Source organism: Phyllostomus hastatus, unplaced genomic scaffold (genome assembly GCF_019186645.2).
Source record: "Phyllostomus hastatus isolate PE091 unplaced genomic scaffold, TTU_PhHast_1.1 phas_scaffold_21, whole genome shotgun sequence".
In the NCBI taxonomy this organism is placed as follows: Eukaryota; Metazoa; Chordata; class Mammalia; order Chiroptera; family Phyllostomidae; genus Phyllostomus; species Phyllostomus hastatus.
Window position 1 is genome coordinate 43,006,361 of NW_025334017.1, and position 25,474 is coordinate 43,031,834.

Here is a 25,474-nt window from a genome sequence, read left to right on the forward strand (position 1 = left end):
TCACACAGTACGTATTTTTTCTTTACACACTACGTTACAAATCTGAGACGGGCAGTCCACTGGGAAGACGATGCACACACACACACACACACACACACACACACACACAGGCCTTCGTACATAGCGAAGGGCTCACCTCGCAGGTTTTCAACAGGCAGCCAGTGAGAGGGCAAGGGCCCACGACTCAGCTGGAGGCAGAGGGAGCCCAGGACAGAAGGGGGGCGGGGGCGGGCAGATTCCCGAGTACAGTCAGCACTTTGAATGGAAGGTACACTCAGGGGTTTAGGAAGGAAGAGGGAAATAAAGGCTCTGGTGGGGGTGGGGGTGGGGGTGGGAAGCCCTGCCACAGCCGTGGGCCTGACGGAAGAGAGGGACAGATGGGGCAGGAAATGGCCCGCTCAGTTCCAGTTCGGGATGTTTCAGAGAGCAGGAAAAGCTCCGAGTTACAATTCTCAGCACATCCAGCTGCCAGGGGACTTTGGGAGGTCAGCAGAGTGGGGGCTGGGGAGGAAGCAGGTGAGGGTAGAGGCTGGGTGGAAGAACAGGTAGGAGAGAAATGTGATCTATCTACTATGGAGATCAAGCTTTTCAGATATTTGTATGGAATGTCTGGCATTCATGGTATTACTGCAGAAGGTAAGATCATTCTAAGAGCTGGGTGACTCCTTTCAGTTCTGAGAAACGAACAAAACAGTATTATTTCACCAACCTAACCAGAACTGGCGGCTCCTTCAGGATCTCAACTGCCGGCCTGTCTTGGGAGAGATGACTAATACGTACGGATCACGTGACATGTTCCACGCAGGCTGACGGGGCCTGGCGTTCCAACCTTTAACCCCAAAGCACCTAAGCAGTGCTTTGCTCTTTCTGCCATGACAGTGACAGCAGCCGAGTGTCTAGCGAATGCCAGTCACTGCACGCGGCACTTTGCACACGCTGCTCCACTCACTCTCATGCACAAGTTGGGTGGTAAGTGCTGTCACCATCCTCACTGTGTGGATGCAAAAACAGGCCCATAAACAGGGGAACTGAAACGTCCGCCTTCTGATCTCAGGGCCGAGGACCTTCCCCGTGTCCTGAAGTGGGACGGTCCCTCGCCTGGTGTGGCACTTCAGTTGCGTGCCTCACCTTTGTAAACACCTCGTCCCCTGCCATGAGATGAATATAATGCAGGCATTTATGTCACAGAGGCACTGCGGAGATTAAGACAGACGCTGCAAGGCCCACCACAAGCTCCGCAAACATGTGTGAGGACAAGGACAACGGTGACGATGACATCACCAGGCTGCCCAGCCGGGGCGACGGCAGGGGTGCCAGCTGGCGGGGCCCCGCCCACGCTCTGAAGTCCCCGCCCCCACTCGGTCCCCAGTCCTCAGGGCCAGTCCCCAGTCCTCAGGGCCGGCAGTACCCGCGCCTTGGGGAGGCACGAAGAGTCCGTCCTCTCTGCAAACACCTCCTCTCCTCTTCTACCCGGGCCCGCCTCGGGGTTTTCAGAACCGCAGCCACCACCACGCGGGGCTCTCTCCGAGGGGGTCTGCCTCACTGTCACCCCGGGTTAGACCTCGCCGAACTGGGAGACGGCCGGCCAAGCCCACCTCGGATTCCCTGTGTCCGTACCTATGACTGCCATTTAGGAAACGCTGCCTGTGCAGTGGGACCCGCCGCCGTGAAGACCCCACAACGCCCTCGAGGCCGTTGCTTTATAGATGGGAAGGTGAAACTCAGTGGGGGTCCAGGTTAGCATTTTGTTTCACTGGATTCCAAATCCCATCTTTCCCCACTGCCTCTTTCAAGGTCAAATGTAAGAGTAACCTCCCAGGCGAGCTTGTCATTCACTCTCTCCGGCCTTCTGCCATGCCCGCTTCCCAGCGTCACCTGATCTGTCACTGCACGTCCAGTTCCCGGTGTCGGGCGGGGTACACAGTCAGTGCTACTAAAATGCTCGCTGCACACAGTGAGGTCTCTCAGAACAAGTCCTTTTCCCTCCTTCAGGAAACACTTGGCACTGGCCCTGGGCCAGGCATGTGAAATACAATGAGCTGTAATGGCAACAGTAAAGCCGTGTAATACGAGTCATAAATTACAGTGCTGGCCTTTGAGGGGAAGTGATAAATTCTTTTACACTATCCTACACATACTTTGTAGTACTGATCACTTTTAAAATTTTAATTCCACTTGTCTTTTAAATTACAGGATAATTCATACACTAAAATTATTTCCCTTCCCCTCTTCCAATCTTATCTTGAAATAAGCAAAGGTAATAATCTTGAGTATGTATCAGCAAAACTTTCTGTATTCTTAAACACACATACATACATACACACACAAATATAAGGGTTTTCTCCCCTTTTATTACTTAAGAAATAGACGGGGTATTATTACAAGACTCCATGGCTTGCTTTTCCCCCCCTAGTAAATAAGAAAATCAAGAATTTCAGTACAATTAAATCTAACTAATTATTTTAACTGTGATTAGAGTCCATAATAAACTCAACCACAATTTATGTACCTATCCACCACCTGAGAGACTTCCAGGTTTTGCCCCGGAAAGCAAGGCTGCAATAAATATTTCATACACAAGGTCTCACACGTGGGTGTGTCACCCCTGAAAAGACACGTCAGCATAGGCAGAGCTGCTGGGGGAGAGGGTGTGCGCTTCGGGTTTTTGTCCGTGTCGCCACGCCCCTCTCCAAAGAGGCTGGCTGTGGCCCTCACGCCCCCAGCAGCAACAACGCAAACACACAAAGGGCCTGTTTCTTCACCGTCTGGTCAGCACCCGGATGTCGCATTTTTAGAACTCTTGCCTCAAGGAGGTGAAACCCTGACCGTAGTCGCGCTGAGCAGCTTTGTGTGTCTGACCGTCTGTCCGTGTCTCCTTTTCTGCCACCCGCGTCCCGGGGCCAGCTTCCCGCTGCCGTCTCTTCCTGCCACTCTGCGCGCCTTGCACGGGGTGACGACGCTCTTGTAATACACGTGGTAAATATGCCGCCCCCGCTTGTCTTTCAACTTCGCTTAATTTCGCCACATAGAACTTCTGAAGCTTCGTGTAGTTACCGTAAATACACTGATCTTTACTCAAAAGACTTTTGGGTTCCCTGCCCTGCTTATGTCCCTAAAGCTTCTAATGTTTAGTATTTTTTTTAAAAAAACAAACATGTATGTCTTCCATCCAATGCAATGTACTCATTTATACATCACGAGGAAGGGTCCTGCCATTAAGGTATGTTCCTAAACCTTCTAAGATTTAGTTTTATTCTTTTTAATATTTAAATACTTAATTGATCAGCAATGGATTTATTTGTATGGCATGAGGGAGGGTTCTACAATAGCTTGATTTTCTTTCCTCTGTATGAAAAATATATCACGTATTGAACATGGCCTGTTAGAGGTATCCATCCCTCCAGTATCTGATAAACACACAGCAAAACTTCAACAGAGCAGGTGAAATTTCAGGAGGCAATAACTGAGCAGCACTTGAAGAATAAACTGCTGGTTAACAAGCAAACCTGGGGTAAGGTGCAGTCCAGGTAAGAGGTAACAGCACACCCTGTTACCTGAGTGTCTGCCAGAGTGGGCAGAGGCGCAGAGAGCCTGGGCCGAGGTCTCTCCAGAGCTCCCTGGCTCTGACCTAGAACCAGGCAGATTCAGGTGGTAAAAGCGTTGGCCTCCACTCCTGCTGAGAGTGTAGCTCAGACCCCCTTGGCCACACCCACCCTGCAACCCTGAAAACAGTCTGTTCTAACTCTACAGACACCGTGGTAGCAGGGGATGGACGAAGGCTGGGTTTAGAGTTCGACCTGTGCTGTCCTGAGACAGGGCACTCACCAGTTCGGAGACAACATTCCTGCGATGACGAGCAGGTCACCGCACCTCCCCGGGCCTTCCTCTCCTTCCCTGTTTGCACCGCCTCCCACCGCCTGCGTCTCTCACCCGAGATGAAAGGCAACATCCCAGGAGGCAAGAACTCCTGGGCACTTTTTTTTTTTTTTAAATTGCCTTTCTCCATGCCACTGGGGATGATTCATTCCTCTAATAAGTTTCAAGGTCATTTCGAGTCTGGATTTGTTCCTTCAAAATTCTAGCCCAGCCTCGGCGGCAGGGATGAGCCCCAGCCCCTAGCGTGCTTGCTTTCTGACGCTCAGCATGCAGACTCCCATTTCTGCAGGAACAGACACATCCATCAACTCACAGAACCCCGAGCAGCGCAGCGATGCCTGCGGAGCTCCACGGGGCTCCTCCTTGGCACGGAACGGCACCTGAACGCCGCCGCACTGCGGCAGAGGCAGAGACGTTCCCTCTTCTGGCTCCGTTGCTCAGGCTTCCTCGCTGCCAGGTAACACGCACATCACATCCTGGTGCGCTGATGGCTCTCTGGGTCATTTTAATGCTTTGCGACCTGGCCCCCAAGAAAAGTTATGAAGGAAACACCCAGTTCCTAGCCTGCTACAGCCTCCCACAGTATGACGACCCATCACTCAAGGGAGCCAGTCTGGCTTTTAAATAGGAGTAATTTAATTTTTTAATCCTCACCCAAAGGGCATTTTTTTTTTCATTGTTTTCAGAGAGAGAGAGAGAGAGAGAAAGAAAGAGGAAGGGAGAGAGAGAAACACTGATGGGAGAGAGAAGTATCGAGCAGTTGCCTCCCATCTGTGCCCGGACCGAGGACTGAATCCACAACCAAGGTACGCGCCCTCGCCAGGAATGGAACCCATGAGCTTTCAGTAAACAGGACGACAGTCCAACCAGCTGAGCCACACTGGCCAGGGCTAAATAGGTTGTAATTTAAAATTCCCACTCCGTATTTTATTTTTAATTCATAAGCTTTCACCAAGTACCTATACTGGGATACAAAGGTTCTTTAGATTATTAGGTTTGTGGCTTTGAGTACGTCCCTTAGTCCTTTTCAGCTTTAGCTTCCTGGTTTATAAATCATGTGTATAACCATTAAAAACAATAAAAAAAAACTTGAATGGGTTCTTGCCCTAGATGATGACATAGACTAGAACAGGGCTGGCTGGGCAGCTCTCCAAACTATTCTGCATCATCCATACCTGTCAGCAGATCATTTTAAAGCACACATTTCCACTCCATGCTTATTTATTTAACCACTTATTCCTGTATTAATGCTATACAGATTATATGCACAGATTACATACCAATGCACTGTTTGTTATCAATCAATAGTTCTGACCCGAATTTCAGGGGTCCCCCAAACCCCTAAAACTGACTGAAAAATTCTGCCTTGCCACCTAAGCATGCCGTCTGTAATTCAGAATACACATAATGAAAAGGAATTTTAAAAAGAAACATGCCTGATGAGTGTTTTTTTCTTTTAGCTCACCTGAATTCCCTACAACAAATGGGTTAATACTCATTTTACCTTCACAATGTGAAAAATAAAAAAGTGAGCAAACAGAAAGAGCCATTTAGAAAAATCACCCCCAGCGTCCCCGAGGGGAGGCCCCCTGCAGTTCTGCACAAAGAAAGAGAGTGTGTCTGACCAGTGATCGATCAGAAGCGTGGAAGATCTGAGACTGTCCTTGTGTGCTCTGCGCGTGCAAGCTGATGGTCCGGGCCGTGCAGAGTCATCCTCTGTCAGCCCCCAGGCTCCCTGTCTCACGGCACTGATTACCCACGGAAAACACTTCAGAATCAATAGCCACTTGCTTGATTTCCATACCCAAACAGGGCATGAGAAAATCAATAGGTAGTTATCTTCCCGGCTGAAACTCAGCTGGGGAGTCCCTCTGGTCCTGGAAATAGAGACTTTAAAATTCAGGTCCACACCCAAAGCACAAACAGAATTTGACATGCACATGGCTGCTTTCTAAAGGTTTACCCTGGTTGCCTTCAAACAGGGTCTATGTGCAGACTGTCGTGGGTTTGCCTACCACGTGATGCTCCATGTGGTCCAGAGAGCATGTGCAAAGAGGCTGGGTTTAAGCAAGTCCAGGGAGAACGCCACACACAGAAATAAAACCTAAGGTCCCGCCTTCCTCCGGATGTTCTGCTACAGTTTAAGTGCAATATTTTTATATAGGAAGAAACAATCCTAGTTCGGTGAGACAGAAACCATCCAAGAGCAAAGTCAATCAACATGCAACTTGGAATAAGAGGCAGAAGGTGCAGGCAGGCTGTAGATTCTTGACTGTCACTGCTAAGGAGGGTCTGTTGAAGGTAGAAAGGTGGACCCTTAAAGGAAACTATGGCTACTCACCAACCTGAAGCTTTATGTAAACAGCAAAAAGGGTTAGTTGAGAACAACTGGGACCCACAATGGTGTTGCACACCTGTGCCTTTAACTGATGGATTTAACTTAGTAAACCTGATGCAATGAAACGAGGCGGGGGAGGGGGAGAAAACGAGAGAAACAGGAGGGGAGGAAGAGAGCACTAGAGAACGCAAAAGCAATGTGAACAGCACGGGGCCCCAGCGCCAGTCAATGAGCGTGTGAGGGGGTGTGGCAGCTCTGGTGCCAATCTGTTCGCTCGTCACCTGCGTGCGGGGCAGCTTTTCCAACTAGGGCTATTAACTCAAAGGTGTGTGCGTGTGTGTGTGTGTGTGTGTGAGAGAGAGAGAGAGAGAGAGAGAGAGAGAGAGAGAGAGGGAGAGAGAGAGAGAGAGAGAGAGAGAGGGAGGGAGAGAGAGAGAGAGAGAGAGAGAGAGAGAGAGAGAAACCAGGGCTCCTAAAGGAATGCCTGTGATTTGTAAGCACACAATGTGAGTCATACATTAAGTGTGCTTTATAGGTCATCAAGGATTTTCAAGGGGTGTTTTGACTCCACGGGTACTTCCTATACACGCCAACTTTAAACCTCACTTCAAAGTGTGACTGGAAGGTAAATACATTTACTTTACAACGAACTGTAAGTGGAAGGGTGCAGAAATTACGGCTTAGTCTATTAATTCTATTATCCACTCACTGCTCTAGCACTTAATATGTAGTTTTGACCAAATAAATAAAATGCTAATTTTATGTATTGAGGTATTTGAGATCTACTAACCTAAGCTGAGGACACACCTCTGTTAAGTCTCTTTCAGATATGGTCATCTACTATAACTCCAATGACCCTAAGGTAGTGACTTCCCTGTGAGCCAAGGGTGTTCTGTCTGTCAGCCCCCTCCAGTTACACACTCAATGAGGGCTCAGTAAATGAATTACTCATACATAACTTTCACAATTAAAGGTCGACAGTGATAATTTGCCATAGTAACTTGTATCAGAATCACTGTTCTGATACACGGCTCTTATTCTGTTTTTAGCTCTGGCCAAAAACAATTATAAGTGATGGACAGCCCTGGCTGGTGTATGGTGTGGCTCAGTGGATTGAGCACAGGCTGTGAAACAAAGGGTGGCCAGTTCGATTCCCAGTCAGGGCACATGCCTGGGTTGTGGGCCAGGTCCCCAGTGGGGGCCACGTGAGAGGCAACCATACATTGATGTTCCTCTCCCTCTCTTTCTCCCTCCCTTCCCCTCTCTCTAAAAATAAATAAGTAAAATCTTTTAAAATGTGATGGGCAAAATGTTAAAAACAAACACCTGAAGCCACTGGAGAGCAAACAAAAAAGCAGGCAGAAACAGTAGGAGATAATTACTTACCCTTCAAGGAAGGGAGCCACACCAGGGAAAACCATATAAACTGGCTTTTCACCAAAGGGCAGACCTCACTGCATAGTGGGGCGGGGGGAAATTCAAGCAGAAAGTGGCATTTTATTGAGCTAAAGTGCCAGAGGTCAGAGAGAATTTGGGGTTGCTTCAGCAGCTGGAAATCAAGGAGGAAAATTCTAGAAAGGAAGAAGTTACAGAAAGAAGAAGTTTCAAATCTGTATACACCCTCCCTTCACATCCTTGGCTGACCCTGAACTACGTATGCACAAATGACACGACAAGGAGTCCAGCAGAAAACAACACGTAAAGAGTTACGCAGATTTCGGAAACCTCCCAATGCTGAAGAAAAGGTCTGGAATTTAAGCCCCACAGAGTTAGCATGGATTGGTAAACAGTTGGTGCTGAAAGCCCAAAAGGATCATGTCTTAGAAGTACGGAGCATATTGCAGGTCTCTGGGTTATATCCTAGGATTGTGAGCAAAACTGAAATAAACGTTCTCTAAGAAAGCCTTTTATAGGATCAAGGTGCTGGTGATCACCAGCAATTTAACTGTGTACTGGGATAAAACACAAAACACTTCATAGGAAGATAACAGAATCCAGAGTCTTTACAACATAAAACTCACAATGTCTACCATGTAAACAGAAATTACTAGATATGCAAAGAAAGAGGAAAAAATGTAACTTGAGTATCAGGAGAGAAAATGGAGAGAAAAAGAACCAGAGGTAACTCAGACATTGGATTTAGTATAGAACAACTTCAAAATAAATATTATAAATATGTTCAAAATCTATAAAAAAGATGGATGAAATGAGTGAAAAGATGAAGAGTTTCAGAGGTGAAACAAATTCTAAAATGAACCAAATGGAAATCCAAGAACTAAAAAACACAGTGTCTGAAATTAAAAAAAAAAAAATTAATTAGATGAGACTAACAGCTGGTGCACACTGCAGAAGAAATGAGCAGACAAACCCGCAGACAGGTGAGGAGAAACTACCCAAACTAAAGCACAGAGTGTATACAAACTAAAAACAAAGTTTTGACGATATGTGGGACCATATCAAACAGTGGAACACAAATATAACTGGAGTCTCAGAAGGAAAAGAGACTGTAAGAATAAATGAAAAAATTGAAAAAATCTGGCCAAAAGTCTTCCAGGTTTAAGTTTTTGCAAGTAGTTGTCATTATAAAAATTACCGCTGATGATTATGTCCAGTATCACACTGCACATGTTAAATATCTTCTTTCCAACTTTCACAACAAGGTTGGTATTACTGTTCCATTCTAGCAGTGAGAAAACTGAGGCTTGAGGTGGCGTGGGTGGCAGGGAGGCAAAGCAACTTCTATACACGTGCGTGGTAGTGGATCCAAAATGACAAAGTGAGTTTGTTTTGGAATTTTCACCACTATTTTGGAAAGCTTCAAGGTGATGAGAAGAAAGGTAGTCACCACCATTATCAGATACCTGCACCACATGTGTTATGCTTTGCACCAGTCCAACGTGGAGAAACTACTTTGTTTACAGAAATGAAGGAAAAATGGCTCAAAGTATTCTCTGACAGCAAGCTTTCTAGCCACCAATCAGGGGCTAAATCAGCATGGGCCCAAGATGGAAACATACATTATACAAAAATTAACTCATTTTACAATTGAGAGCACTCACTCCAGACCAGCCAAGTGCAGAAAATGTGTAGGCACACCCCCCCACCCATAGTTTCTTATGTCAAGTGACAGAGTATTCAGGCCAACAGATATAATTGAAAGTTCCCACAGAGCCTACAGCTAAGATTATTCTGCAAAGAGATTTCACTCTTTTAAAGACAGCATTTTAAATTCCTCCAGATGTGTCCCCACACAATTTGAGGATCCCTGCTCTCCTGGATAAGTACACCCCCTTCTGGAGCAAGCCTCCTTCCTTGCCCAGTCTACAGGAACTCATTCTTTCCGTTTGTTTTCACCTCTCAGGGAGTCGAAATAGACCCACAAGAATGCAAGGCGCCTTGAAGGCCCAAAGCAATTTGTAGTCTTTGCTCAAATCACTACCACCATCAAAAGGTATTTACATATTTTTAATTTAAAGCCTTCTCCTGAGGGCTTAGAATTAGTGTTTTGTTTTGTTTTTTAACTAACAGGTTTACTTTAATTAATACAGAAAAAATTTGTTTACAAAGAGCAGTTGCTCTTTGTATACTTTTTGACATTTATGCTTCCATGTCTTTCTATTACAATGCTAACCTGTTTTATCTCTTACTTGTTTGTAGTAAGAAACTTCTTCTCCTCACTGAATACCAGAGGATTAAAAAGGACACCATGAAAAGACACCAAACAATGTCCAACTCTAGCTACAATTAATTTCATATTCTACCTTTAAATTTGAGAATATGTTAGCTAAAAAATATAAAGTTACTTGAATATGAAAACATTCACTTTCTATCCATTAATGAAGTTAGTTCACCTTTAAAATCTTCGGTTTCATCATACTCTATGAGCTATTACTTAAAATTGATAAATGAACAAAATGAAAACCTGGGCAAACACATCAAACTACTGACTATGTAATTCTAACGGAAAAGGGCGGGGGTGGGGGAATAAGAGGAAAGGCAATGAGAAAGCCAGTGCTTTCTTTCCAGAAGTGGATTTTACCAGTTGCATATGACCGAAATCATGTCTGTAGTACCATATGCAAATTTTTAACAGGTTGATGTTGTTTTCGTGTTCTTGTTAGTATTTTATTAAGGTACTCCTTTTTACTTGTCCAAAAAAAAAAACTATGGAACTGTTTATGACAATCTAGTTATACTTTGGAAATAAGACTTCCGTTCCAGATATATCCTGGAAGCCACCATATAATACTAAAACACACATTTGGGTTAGGGCGGAAAAATAATTATCAGAGGAAAGACCTGAGAGGAGAAATGTCCCACGGTCTTTATTCCCAAGGAAAAGTGTACCTGTGTGTGTTCAGGTGATGATGTGTCTGTACAGGAGGGTGAGAGCATCTCACTATGTTAGCCGCCTGAGAGAACAGCGGGTTTGGTGCCCCCGTGCTCACTGTGAGCCACACGTCTCTTCCACTTTGTGCAAGTGCAGAGCAGGGCTGTCACACTCATTTCCACCGGGGGCCCCCTCCACCTCCTGGTGGCCTGCAAAGGGCTGAAATAATTTTAGGACTGTGTACATGTAACCACTCCTTAACAGTTAAGGAGGTGAAATTACATTGGGCCCTTTGAAGGCCACCGCGAGGCTGATGTGGCCCCCGGTGGAAATGAGTCTGATCCCCCCGGTGTAGTATGTATCGCCTTTTTTATTTATTTTTAACAGCACTGACAAGCGGTAAGCTCTTCCTCCTCAACAGACACCGACTTGCACCAGGCCCACGGCACGTAAGCATGGCCCATGTTTGCAGAACTGCCATGCTGGCCAGTCCCGTTTCCACTGCTGTGACCTGGGGTCTCACACGAAGACTGACAGCAAGACGTCAGCCGGGGCTGCAGGCACCTGAAGGTTGGCTGAGGCTGGCAGGAGACCTCTCTCCACAGGGCTGCCGGGGTGTCCTTACAACACGGTGGCTGGCTGCCCCCAAACCAATGATGGAGGTGGGCGGCACACCCAGGTGGAAGCTCTGTCTTTTATGAAGTGGCCTTGGAAATCGTACAGCGTCGTTCTGTTCATCAGAAGGCAGTTACCAGTCTGGCAAGCATTCAAGGGGAAGAGAATTGCGCTTTATCTTTTGGGGGAAAAAAGTGTCAAATACTGCAACTTATTTAAAAACCTCTACGGTCTTCAAGAAACGACTAGCTTGTAAAAGCATGTACTAGGGGAGGGAGGGAGGGAGCAAGGGTGGGGGGCCCTGTATGGCTGGCAAAGTTTCTAAATGACCATCTACTTCTCAGACTGATCAGTGTCGAGCCTTCGAAACTTAGAAACAACAGGGAAAAACCAAAAGGCTCAGGAAACGTTCCCTTGATCCAAGCCGCCCACGGAATTCAGTTATTTTTTTTGTTTTTGTTTTTTTAAATGTCCTCCTATACAGCAGGGACAGTAAGACAAAGAGACAAACTCCCAAAGCCATTTTCACACGAAAGGACTTCCATGGAGATCATTTGTTTTCGTAATAAAGTTTCTGCCATCGCACCGTTTACTAATTAATGCTGATAGAGCTCGTGTGTAACAACAAGAAGGTATTTTAGGAGTAAGTGTCCCCACCGGTCTCTACCATCTTCAGAATCATCTGGGGGGGCGGGGGGGGTGAGGGGGGACTGAAGGGTTGGTCGTTTCAGACCAGAAAAAATAGAAATGCTTCTTAAATCTTTAAAGAACATCAGACGGGTTTCATGTCACTTAAGTACTGTGAGAAAACAAGAAAATTACGAAAACACATTGGGAAACAGATATCAGGGTTCGGCCTCTTGTGGCTTCTTTGGCCGAGGCCAAAACCCCTTGGATGGGAATGGCTTGGACTCCACGGAGCACGTCTCATGGAAAGACCCGCAGCGCCGCTGTTTTACTCATGCGGCTGTTTTTTAAGAATCAAAGGTCACAGTGCTGCCCACACACACAGCCGACCAAAAACCCGGGTGTGTCGCAGCCATTGGCGGCCGAAGTCATCCCATGGGTCACACCGCTGGGAAGGGTGTACACTGTCATCCGCGTGTTCACGCATATTCACAATGCGTGAGTACTTAACAGCCGTTCACGGAGAGCTTCCCAGGGACCTAGCCAGCCAACAAGGGGCAATTCAGTCCACACCTGGTGAGCCCCTGCCACAGGTGAGGTGGAAGGCAGGCGCAGAGCACCTGTAAACAGCAAAGTAGGAGTCGGCGGGCTCTCCTTGCGTTCCCTGCTGGTGCGGTGCGGCACCTGCCGACGGTGGTCCGGCTTCTGCCTTGTCATCTATACAGTGGGGGCAATGGAGCCCTCCCCCGGCGAGCACCCTGTCCTCCGGGAGGTACTCCCCTCAGTACCCTCTTCCTGCTACATCAGGTCTCTTGGTCATTGCCCTCCGCACCTGGCAGCTCCCCTCCACGGCACTTCCCAGCTCCTAATTCTAAACACGTTCTGGTCTGATGAACATTTCCCTCCCACTGGACTGTGAAGTTCACGGAGGCAGAGATCCTGTCTGGTTGGCTGCCCACTGCACCCCACATCCAGAACAGGAGCCTGTGACAGGTGCTCAGCACACAGCTGTCAAACAAACCAACAAATTCTGTTGACAAACACATGAAGTACAAAGATGGAAGACACGGGACCAGTCCAGTGAAACAGTCCTCTATTTTAGCTGCACGTGCAAGTCACCGGGGAGGGATGTCACTTTAATCCCAGCACCTGGGGCCCTGCTGTGGAACAATGCCAGGTGTGTGGGCCTGAGGGATCCCCGTTTTGTGTGTTCAGAGTTCTTCAGGTAATCCTAAAGAACAGCCAGGGTCGAGACTCCCTGGTCTGGTGCAAGGGGGACGGGTCAAGAACTGCAGTACGCTGGGATAGGCGTCCCCCTAGAGCAGCAACAGGCCTTCCTGCGGTGCTGGAAATGCCCTGTGTCTGCGCAGCCCAACACTGTAGAGCTGGTCACGTGTGGCTACTGAGCGCATGGCAGATGGCTACTGAGACCTAAGTTTTAATTTTTTATTTTAATGCATTCAAATGTGAAATGCCGCCATATGTGACTAGAATATCCGATAGCATAGACCTAGGTGAAGGACACAGGAGAATGAAGCCAGGTGCGGAGGGCAGGGTGGGAGGTGGCCAAAGCTCACGTGGCTGTGGCCCCCAACCCCAAGGAGAGGAACAGTCTGGCGAAGGAGATGGCAACTGAGCTGTGCTCACGGCCCCAGAACTCTCCACCTTGCACACACCCAGGAGCAACATCCCCTCCAGCCACATCCAGGACAGCTGTGACCAAGGAAACCTGTTTCAAGGACAGGCGAGGCACTCCCGGCCCCCCGGCCCCAGGTAGAAGAGCCTTGTGTGAGCTGCTGAACGAGGTGGCTGTGCGGCAAAGGGAGGAAGCGTGTCCTGGGCAGAGACACTTGGAATAGAAGCAGTCACATGGAGCCCCCCGCAGGGTCTCCCTTCTGAGGCCCCATAGGCCGAGGGCCTGAAGCACAAACCGTAGCATTGTGGAGAAGTGACCTGATTCCTGAGAACTACAATGGCTCAGGAAGCTCTTTATAACACCAGACTGGCCCGTGTTACTTGCAGAACGACGGACTCAGTACAGAGAAGGAAGCCATGCTATTGCTTTAGTCGCCATTCCCCCACCAGTGGGAATGGTGCCTACTGTGTGGCAGGTGGCTCGTTACGGGCCTTCCTTCCGACTTCACTTTGCCCAGACAACGCTCTGCAACTCAGGTATTATTTTCTCATTTTATAGCGAGGCATGTTGAGAGTCACAGAAGTTAAATAACTTACTTGGCTTTATAAGTGGTGACAAAGCTAGGATTCAAACTCAGGTCTACCCTGCCTTTCTTTTTTTTTTTACAAAGGCTGTGAGTATTCTATTATACAATACACTATTGTTTACTCAACAAATCCCCATTTATTTTCTATTTTCCCAAATCATAATCAATGCTTCAATGAGCCTACCTGTATATAAATTTTAAACAGACTTTTATTTGTGAGTAATGTACAAACATACATATAAAAAGGTATGTAAACCCTAAGTGCAGCATTTAATAAACTATCAGAGAGTGAACATAGCCACATACGCATCCCCCAAACCCAGAAACAGAGTAACACCAGCACCACAGAAGCCCCGTGTCACCTCCTGGTTCCACCCCTGGTTCCTCCTCCCCAGACGGCTAACACCCACCGAGGGCCGACCGCGCCGTGGGAGCTCATGAAAATGAGGCCGAGACAGAAGCTATAAATTGGGCATATAATTTAGGCCATGACTTAAAACGGCACTTGGTCACTATGTAACTAGACAACTATCATGTGTCTACCTTAATTAGAAGTCAAGTGTTTTATTGGATGTAGAGAAATGAGAGAGAGGTACCAAGGAACCGGCGTATGAAAAGTGTTAACAGGTACGATTACAGAGTGCCGCAGGCCTCCGGGCTGTGCAGGAAGCAGGAGACTGACTAGTCAGCTCGCCACTCGGAGAAGCCGGGACTGCCAGCTCCGCTAAGGAGAGGAAGGCCAGGAAGCATGGAGGGTGCAGTTTTGCTTTCTCCAAAGTTCCTGTCCATGCTATAATTTTATGGCCATCATGAAGATAAATACGAATAAAGTATAAATGCACGGCGCTTGCTACACTCTTGAGAGGTGTAGGCTCTTTGCAGACAGGAACCCGTTTTCCCAGGGGAGAAAATGAACGTTCAGAAAAGCGAAGAGACTGTGGGGGGCAGGGCGAGAAGGCCAACCTCCCCCTGCCCACCTTCGAAGCCTGGGCCCTTCCCTGTAGGTCCTGCCGCCTTCCTTCCCCCAGGTTTGCTCCTTTACAGACTAATGATTTCTTAAGAGACCTGACCTCTGGGGACGGGAGCTGGTACTGCAAGGATGACAAACGGCGTGGGGCAGAGACCTTGACACTTCTTTTCGGTTTGCAAGCCTCTCCTTCCCTGGGGCGCTGGAACCTAAGAGTGGTTCCCTGCTGTTTGTCTTAATGTGGTTTACTTCTTCTTACCCAGGACAACATGCCTGGTTTCCAAAACGACAGAGTGGCTGGACCGAAGTGAAACTGTTTAGTGACCTGGCCTGCCCCCGGCCAGGTTCGCCTGCCCAGGTCCCCACCCCACGTTGCGTGGCCTCTTCCCTCCAGCTCTCATCTCACCCAGGCCTGCCGGCAACCGTGATTTTCAAATGCCGACAGGCACACTCTAGACAGAAAAGGTCCTCAGGTGTTTAATGGAGGCCACTGAATTACAGGCTGACCAGCTTACACAGATATTTTAAATATCTCATACGTCACTTGTGGCAAAATCACCTATAATTCTACCAAGTATTTGAATTAAAAAAAAGTTTTTCAATGACAGTTGACATTTGATATTATATTCATTTCAGGTGTACAGTGTAGTGGTTAGACATTCTACTAGGTTCTGAATGTATAATACAACCCAGTGCAACTAATGTTTTCTTGTTACTTTGGAAATAGTACAGGGCTGGACTGACAGGAGCGGGGGGAGAAAAATTGAATTTCTTTGACCTACTGATTTTCCCATTTGGATCCAGTCTTCTATAAACGTAGCATCTTACCAAGTAACAGAGGAAACTGGAGACACTGTACAGGATTCACGTTATCTGCTTTGTCAGGTACTCACCTTGACCGGAATTGTATATTGCTTTCACAGACTTCTTCACCTTCTGCAAGGCTGTTCTATCTTGGTCTAGCGCCTAAAAGAGAAAAACAGAAGGGGGAAAAAGATGTTGAAAAACTTGGTTAAGTTAAAAAATAGGTATTCACTTGGAACTACATTAGTTCTGCCGAGTACCGCAGTAAGAGCAAACTGACGTCTTTATTAACAATGAGCCGTTTCAGAGGCTGGAAGTGCCACGGGCTGACTGGCTGTGTTTTCGGGATAAATGCAGTCATTCCACCAGCGCAGTGCTGAGGGAGGTGGGTAATGTGGTCCCCGGTCAGTCATCATCCTAAGCTATACACAGGAGAGAAGATAAAGACAAGAGGCCTAAGGAGTCCTGAGACGGCCGCCTCCTTCTCTAGGAGACGTCTCAAGTGGAGAAGGGAAAAAGGCACACTACACAACTCAATGACACAGACCCAGGGAACAAAGCTCGTCTTATCCTGGAAGGGTGATTTCAGCCAGAAAGAAAATACTTCAGGGTTTGTTAACAAGTAGGAGGGACCAGAAGAGCTTTTCATAACACTTCTAAATCTGAGGATCTCTTGTAGAGTTAAAAAAAATGTACGACTTAGTGACAGTTGCATTTTAAAATTCCGCTTACTAAAAAAAAAGCACAGCATGGAAAACGCTACTGTGATGCTGGAACTGGACCTTAAATGACACGATCAACCAAGACATCAGAGGGGGCGGGAGTGGGGGGGCCCAGGGGTCTGTCACTGCCGTCCTTAATGCAGGTGCTAAATACACAATTGCATTCATTCCTCTTGCGCAAACTGTACACTGTTTGCATAAGGGACATTACACTCAAAACCAAGTTCTAAAAAAGGCTGTATTCAGCCCAGATATACACCCATGGCACCCCTCCCTGCTTGCTCAAGACCACCCGTGACGCACCTGCTGGAAACCCCTGGACGCGGCGTCAGGGTTAGGGAGGCACCAGCAGTAACAGCAACAACAACAACAAGCTTGTACACGTCAGACTTAAACACAGTAAATGCGCACGTGTAACCAGTACATCATCTACATCTCGAAGCTTCAGATGAGAAGACCGAAGCCCCCTGAGGTTAGGCACTCCTCTCCCCGATGGTCGCACGCAGAGGTGAAAGGGGCGAATGATAGATATGGCATCAGGTCCCCCTTTCTCCTGGGAAACGGTCGTCAACGCCACCGCAAACTCATGGTTCGGTCGGGTGCTGCCCCCTCCTCCGACTCCTGTTCTCTGGACTCCGATGGCTGGCCGGGTGGGCACGTGACCCACACCGGGCTCAAGCTCCTTCCTAGGACTTCTGGGCTTAGGGAGGAGGTTACAACGTGCACTGTCCATCTGGGTAGACGGGCCTGCGGCCCAGCGGCGGTCACCTTTCCTGACGTGTGAAAGAGCCCGATGGGGCAGGGCGACGTTACCAGGGACAAGGGTGGGCAGGGTCCTGGTGGCATCTGGGCCCTTGCTTCCAGCTGCCCCCAGGGCACAGGTCACTGCTAACCTCCCCGCAGACTGAGTACCTGAGACAGCAACCACGGGTACACGGTTCTACGCTAGCCGAAGTTGGGATTCCGTCACTTGTAACCCCAAGAACTAACGTTTCCTGAGTGAGCACTTACTACACGCGACAGAGGCTTGGTCCAGAAGACATGCCACGTAGATAAAAAATATATGCTTTCGTTATCTTTTCTCTTTACGCTGCATCGTCACAAAACCCCTGCATTTTTCAGACAAGGAAACAGGGCAGGATGACTCCAATAAATATTTGTAGGGAGGAAGGGAGGAAGGAAGGTAAAGATGTACTACCTCGCCCAAAGTCGCAGACCCAGAAAAGTGCTCAGGTCACACTTTGCGGTAATGGTCAAATCTTAAGTCTAATGGGAAGCTGGCAGAAAACCCTGTTTTCAAACGGCAAGTCTAACACTATTTCCACATTACATCACATCTGTGTCCTACCCGTGCCTCTATTTAATTTACTTAAATCCGTTCATCTTTTCTGTGTATATACATTATAAAGAGCCACCATAAATGGATTAACCAGGATCACTAACCATGAACAGCAGACACCCTAAAAATGACTACGTATCTCTAACGATATAAATGCTGATCAAATCATGTCACAGCACACCAGGGAGCCCGCATGTTACACTGAAGCAAACCGTGTTATCTATGAGAAGGTTTCAGGGAAGAGACCATGTTGGAGTGCTTTCAAAGATCTGAGATTGGTACTCCAGAAAAAAAGAGGGGAGATAATAACATTTTAACAAATGCTTATTGTTTTTTATTTTTTATTTATTTTTAGAAAGGGAAGGGAGGGAGATATATATATATATAGAGAGAGAGAAACATCAATGTGCGGTTGCTGGGGGTCATGGCCTGCAACCCAGGCATGTACCCTGGCTGGGAATCGAACCTGCGACACTTTGGTTCCCAGCCTGCGCTCAATCCACTGAGCTACACCAGCCAGGGCAACAAACGCTTATTGTTAACCATCAAGAGTGCCAAGGTTCACCTAGGTTTTCTCAACTCTCACGAAACCCCCTGAAACAAGGACTATGATCAAGTTCATCTGCTGAGATGGGGACACAGGCTTCGACAGTCTGCCTTGCCCAGGGCGGCAGAGCCGCGGCCTGACAGCTGAACCTGAGCTCCTGACCTCGACCCAGCCCCGTGCGGCACCGGCACCTGCGATGAACCGGACTGGAGAGAGAGAGTCTCATCTGAAGCGGGGACCATCACCGGCTCTCAGAGACAGATGCGGGATGAAAATTCACCAGACACTGAGGTTGCCAGGGGTGCGTGAGGGGAAGAGAGAAATGCAAATGTGCGGATGAGCACAGATTTACGAGATCAAACCCAATCCTTCGGTGGCCTGCTTTTGTGGCAGCAACATTTAAAAATAACCCCAATTGTCACCACTTCTTTTATATATATACATTATGGCGGGTTTTTTCCCCTGATGAAAAACCCTGGGCCTCAGAGACGTAAAGGAGCTGCCAAGTGTCAGCCATCAAGTAAGAGAAGAAGATCCCAACTCTGCGGTTCCAACCACGTCATGTACCCATTCCAGAAGGCAGGCCCACGTCTGCCCTGGACCGCCCCTCAACTGTTCTTGAGAAAGGAGGGGAGGGGATCGGCCTCTGGAAGAGAAGAGCCTGTCGGTTCAGCTCTGGGGAGGGGCGGTCACACCAGGATGGGTCTACGGGGACGCAACGGACGGGCACCAGTGTCCACACACTGTTCAAGTTGCTGACTGTGAATGACAAAGGGCTGTGGGGGAGTTCGGCCGTGACATTTCATGAGACATTTTATGAGCTACCTGCTACCCTCCTTTTCTTCCCTGGGAACAGTCTCAGAATTGATGTTGCATTTTTACCAACTCATCTATAAACTAATAGGGTGTCAAGTTCACATACTTACTTTCAAAGGTTATTAGAAACACCCGCATTTGACAGCTCCAGTCACACTTAAGGCTGGGCGACACTTCTCTTTGTGCACTCTGGTATTTGGCCACGGGCAAAAGAAGCCAAGGAGAACGCCCTTCCGCGTGCAGGAGAGCCCGGGGACACTGTCACTCAGTCAGACAGGACCCCCTCCAGGAACACGCGTGTCTAAACGTGCAGCGAAGCACCACCCCCCTGGCTGCCACACAAGCAACACCCGCAGTGACAGCCTTCGAAATGTCGTGTACGTAAACTTCCACAGGGGCTAAGGGAAAAGTGGCATTAGATCTCACAGCCCACTAAAGGTATGTTATGACGGCTGAGCAATTCAAAAGGGTGTGTGTGTGTGTGTGTGAGAGAGAGACAGACAGACAGACAGACACAGAGAGGAGGGGGATGAATTAACAAACAAATCAAGGAGAAGATGCTTATCTCTAATAATAGAATCGGGTTATCCCTATCTAAAACTTTGCAAGACAAAGACGGCACATTCTCTCCACCACTAAAGAGCAGAGACAGTAACCTGGAAACGCACTCCGGCCGGGACAAGGGCACCCCTGACTTTTACTTCACGCACAGTCCTGACGAGTCTGGGCCCCTGAACACACGGAAAAGACAGGCTGTGGAGGGAGGGACTGCCGGAGAGACCACCACGCCGACAGAGGCATTACGTGAGAGCTGGCGGCCAAAGGAGTCAGGGCAACAGGGCAACGACACAGACAGACAGAAGGGTGAGTGATTCCTTAAGCGCCCGAGGCCGAGATGTTCCAGGGGCGCGCAGGAGTCCAGCCCTGCTCGCTCCCACCCCAGGGCACTCGCACCAGCTGCTCCTCTGCCGGGCACTCCCTTCCCCAGGCTCTTCGGATGACCAGCCCTTTCTCCCTAGGGGCACAGGCCTCAGACGCAAAGTCCCTTCCCGCGAGAGGCCTTCCACCATCCACCTAGAGCAGCACACTCGCAACCCACTTTCGCGATCCTTATCTCCCTCCACTCCCGTGGCCTGTTTGCGGCTGAATTCCCATCTCCGGTGCCTAGCGGACAGACAGATGGTAGATGCTCAAGAATGCTTAGGAAATGAAGTAACAAATATACTGACTAACGAATTCTTCAGTATGCTCAGCTCCAGAAAACAGGAAAGTATGCCAAATAAGCTCTCCCTTGAAAATGGTTAAATAAAGTAAGTTCTGAATGCAAAAAAACCACACATCTGGCTCTCTGTAATTAATTCTTCCCTAATGTTTTTGCATCGCCAAAGTGTGAATGTAAGTATAAACTCTTCGATGGCATAGGCTGAACTTACGCACTTTGTTAGTTCTGTACCTTAAAATAGTTATTCCAACACCTGTCTTAAAAAACATTTTATTGAAATATAATACTTATATTAAATAAGCAATGACAATACTATTGTTACTATTCATTAAGATGTTCAAGGTTAGAACTACTGTCTAAGTCTACAGCGCCTTTGTTTCAATACATATTCAAGTGGGAAAAGCTGCTCTTATTCTGGGTAGATGTGATTTCTGAAAATAAGCCTAAGTCTTAGGAGCTGAATCCTATGCGCACACTTATGGAGAAAGGAAGCCGTGGATAACAATAAGGTAACAGCACGAACGTCTCAGAGGGATGCTGAGGGGTCAGGCCTCCCGCCTGCCTTCCCGAGACGCCGAGGATTAAATGCACCAATGTGTCTGCAGGCGGCCGGCGCCCAGCCTTGCACGGGGTATGCACTCGGAACCTGCGGGCCATCTCCACCCTCACCTCAGAAGGTGCTTCTAAGGAAGAAACTCTCGGAATGCTTGGAGCAGTCACAGCAAAACAACTCTGTAACGAGTACTCCTGCTAGCAAAGCAGTTTCTTCAATGAAAAGAATTTTGACTCACTTGGAAAAAAAAGAAGTGTTTCTATTTTGTTACTTGATAGTTGAACTCGGAAAGGCAATTTTGAAATTGCACTTTAATAGATGCATCTGCCCCATGATTGCCGCAAAGCAAACGCTCACCTATGTGTAAGTCTTTTCGAGGGGGCAAGCAGAGGGCAGAGCACTCGGGGCTCCTACTGGTGCAGACGCCAGCTGCCTCGGCCTTCAGCTTGGGGAGCAGTCACGCTGCCCTGCGTTTGGAGAGGCGGATGCCTAATCCACATTCTCTGAGGATGAAACTGATACAAGTTCTCATGCCGCCTCGCAGCCAAATCAATCAATTATTTATCCACCACAAGGCCCCATACATGGCGATGTGTGAGTGTGTAATTATAATATAAATCAGAAACAAACCCAGAAAGTAATCCAATGTGACAACGAAGCGCACTGTGGATAAAGGTGCCAGAAGAGAAAATGATGACATAGGACTATTTCCTCAAAAACGGGAAGGGTCGGACCAACCATGCAAGGGAGTATTTGCTCTGAGGATTGCCAAACGTGGGTTTTTGTATCATTCGCTTGCTTAATCACATTAGTAACTGTGCCCGACGGATACAGAACACCACCCTGCCAGGAACGGGTCTAAGTGTGCGAACCAAACTTGCATCTACCTCCCCTTCTCCAGCTGCACGCCCCCACTTCCACCTGCCAGAGCAAAACAACAACAAAACCTTCACTAGAATAATAAACAGGAAGCCTGGCACTGCTTTTGATAAGAGCAATGAAGGAAGTTATTCATGAAGCATTAATCCTTGCTGGCCTGGGGCTTTACCCACACTCCCCGTACCGATCCACTCTTCACTCTGTCTTTTAGGTGTCTTGGTGCCCGTGTCTCTTCCCCTGCTCAATCAGCTACAAGTTCTCAAAGGATAATACTGAGGTTTCTTTCTTTGCATAGAAGATGCTCTGTAAGAACCGACTGAACTGAATGAAAGGAAAACTTGCATTCATGTGCGCGCGCGCACACACACACACAAGGGAGAGAGAATGAATGAATCCATTGTCTTGAGAGTAAAACCCAGGTCTTCGTGGCTGCCTGTGAGGCCCTCTGTGACCCAGCCCCACTGCCCTGACGCCGGTTCCCACACTCTTCACCACTCATGTCTACTCCACGCCCATGGCTCTTCCGAACCCACCCAGCTCGTTCCCACCTCAGAGCCTCTGCAGTTGCTGACCTCTCTGCTGCCATGCTTTTCTCAGAACTCTCCCCCAGATCTAAAGGGGCCTGGCCTGATCCTTCTCTCTCCCTCTCTCTCTCTCTCTCTCTCTCTCTCTCTCTCTCTCTAGCTTTCAGCTCAGATGCTGGGAGCAGGGCCCCTACTAATCCGTGCAGCGGAAGCATGCATGGGGCGCTGAGAACCGTCCCGTGTGACAGCTACCCCACACCAGTGCCGCAGGGAGGTTCAGCCACAGAGCGCCAACACAGACACCCTGCAGACAGGCGGCAGCAGCTTATAGGAAAGGAAGTAGAGATGCTATCATTTGTTAGTTTCGAGATTAATATGAATTGAATGAGGCTGCTACACAAGGGGAAATGATCAACCTAAAAAAAATTTTTCATTTGCATAATGCAGCCAAAAAATGGAAAGTTGACTTGCCATCTACAAATACAGGTTGTAAGCCATTTACCTGTGCTATTTCAGTCTATACAGAGGGTCCTTCAGATTCCGGTTCTCCTGTGTTCACACGGATTTCACCCAGAAACACTTCCGGTCCTCTACTCTACCTTGGAGGAAAATTTAACCCACGGCAGCCAAGGCCTGCAGATGCTAACCTACCGAGGGTTTGGGCCCCACGTGAGAAGCCACCTCACAGTTCAGATCTGCAGCGACGATTCCACAGAGCACCTTCAGAAACACAGCCTGAACATTCTAAGGACCGAGTCCATCCAGGCAAGAAAATGCCACCAGCCCGTCACCGGGCCACAGAGAAGGTGCTGCGGAAAACAGCAAGTCCCGGGAGCCCACGCCCGTGTCTGCAGGAACGGGCCGTGGGGGGTGCGCGCATCTCGAGGGCAGGCCCCTGCTGGGCCCGGGGGGCAGGGGCTCAGCAAACACCACCAGTCACATGACCCTGCCGCTACGGGAAGTGTCTAGAATGAAAGGTGTCAAGAACAAGATGGGTGGAAAACGCTGCAGTTTATTTCTCACGTGCTGTTCACTTTAAAAACTCAAGTGTTTATTACTATCGCTTGAAGGCAGCGCCATCCTAAGATCCATACAGCGGCATGAATGTGTATTTTTGACTTGGGGGACCCGTGCAGAAACATTTTCTCATCTCCCAGGGCTCATCCTGCCTTTCCGAAGTCAGCCACGTCCACGAGGCCTCGATGACGAGGGCCGAGGTCCTGGATGGAACGCTGCCCTCCGTGACCCGCCTGGCGGCCGCAGAGGAAGCCTCCCGGAGAGGGGACCACGCGGAGCGCAGGCAGAGGAAGCGGCACGTGGCGCAGGGCCTGTCCCCCCGGCCCGGTGCCCCTTCCAGAGGCAGAAGCAGCCCCAGAGAGGAAGTCACTGCCCTGAGTGAGGCTGGCGTGAGTGGGAAGGCGGAGGTCGCTTTCATATTCAATACCCTTTTTGCTAAACCGCTGCCTCTTGCACTGTGAACGGAGGAAGTGGAACATTCACGACCCCGAACGTGGAGCCAGCCTGACTTCACAAAGAAGCTTCCACGAGGTTCTGTAACGAGCCCTCGCCCCGTCTCTAAGGGCTGAGCTGAGCCTCGCTTTTCTCTGTGAGGCTCATGCTCTGCACGTGGAAGGCTAGAATCCTTGCTGGCCCCATGCCATCTGGCAGTAGTTACCACTGGGAGACCACGGTTCTGCGTGGTCGCCAACGTTCTGGCATCCGCCATCACTCGTTCCCAGGTGTTTACCCCTCCGACGTGGAAGAGGCAGGGCCTGGTCAGGGAGCCAGGTGCCTTCGGAGATGTGCGCTGCCAGGGCCACGGGCACGGGCTCCGAGGCCCGGAGACCTGGCCTCGACCACTTCCCGCTAGGCTCCGTGTGACCGTGGCCAACGCAGTCATTCCCTCTGGTCCTCATGCCTTCCTCTCACGGCACCTGGCACAGACAAGAGCTTCCTTCTCTTCCTGTCCCTCACCGTCCTCGGGCTTTCACGCCAACTGGCTCTCGCCTCCCTTCTCCCCCGTTTGATGTGGAGGATAAAAATGGCATGGATGTGGCTTCTACGTAGGATCGGTCTTGCTGTTCACAGTAACCCCCGAGGAGGTCCTGTTACCCGCATTGTACAGGCAAAGGGGCTGAAGCTCAGACTGGCCCTCGCTCCTGCAGCCGGTCAGAGGCAGAGTCCAGGTTCAACCGGGGTCTCCCTGGCCCGAAAGCCTGCCTGCCTTCAGACGCGTCATGCTCTCCAGCCTTCCGGCCAGACACAGAGGGGGCCAGAGGGAGGGGCACCTTCAAGGAAACCACAGCAGCTCAGGACTGAGGGACCAGGCAACCCAAGCACTTCAGAGTCCTCTACCCCCTCATTGCAGGGGTCCTCTGTGAAGGAGCACGCTGCTTGAGCATCCAGAGGAGCTCACTAAGGAGTGGGTGGGGGGACAAAAAGCAAAGTGGGAGAAGTCGCCGGGGCTGCCCACCTACCGCCTCACATTGGTCCCTCGCCTAACTCTTGTGCTCGGGCTGGCGGGTGTCAGTCAAAACCACCAGGGAGTTTAGCTTGGCCCCGGTGCACCCCGGGAAGGGTGGCATCACAGACGTCACTAACTGAGAACCACAGACTGGACACCGGGCATCGTCTGCACGGGAACTGATGGCCGGCATGTGCACCCACACACAGAAAATAGGATTGACATTAGTAACTCATCTCAGTAACACACGGGGATGCACAGGCTTGTGAAAGTTTCTAGGAACTCTTCAAAATATCAGTGACTTATTGAAAAACACCCCTGAGGGGATTGGTAGAAAAAATCCTTAAAAAGCATTGGCTGGCTTATCCTTGGGGGTCAGCAGAGAACACAGGAGCTAATCTGAAGATGAGGGCTAAGCCCTGGCCAACGGAGCCCAGTTGGTTAGAGCATTGTCCTGTAACCGAAAGGTTGCGGGTTTGATCCCTGGTCCAGGCGCACACGGGAGGCAACTGATCGATGCTTCTCTCTTGCATGGATGTTTCTCTCTCTCCCTTCTCCTCTCTCAAAAAGCAATGAAAAATAGTCCTTGAGTAAGGATAAGAAACATAATTTATTAATTAAAAAATAAA

The 25,474-nt window shown here is 48.9% G+C and overlaps 1 protein-coding gene across 5 annotated transcripts in view; it reads right to left on the minus strand.

Moving 5' to 3' along the window:
• The window catches only part of ASAP1 (ArfGAP with SH3 domain, ankyrin repeat and PH domain 1), a 271,886-nt gene that overhangs the window by 97,492 nt on the left and 148,920 nt on the right, over nt 1-25,474 (minus strand). For all 5 annotated transcript variants that reach the window (XM_045861006.1, XM_045861004.1, XM_045861007.1 and 2 more), the window contains one exon: nt 15,869-15,941. In XM_045861006.1, coding sequence (XP_045716962.1) covers nt 15,869-15,941 — 73 coding nt within the window. The remainder of the gene's footprint in view (nt 1-15,868; nt 15,942-25,474) is intronic.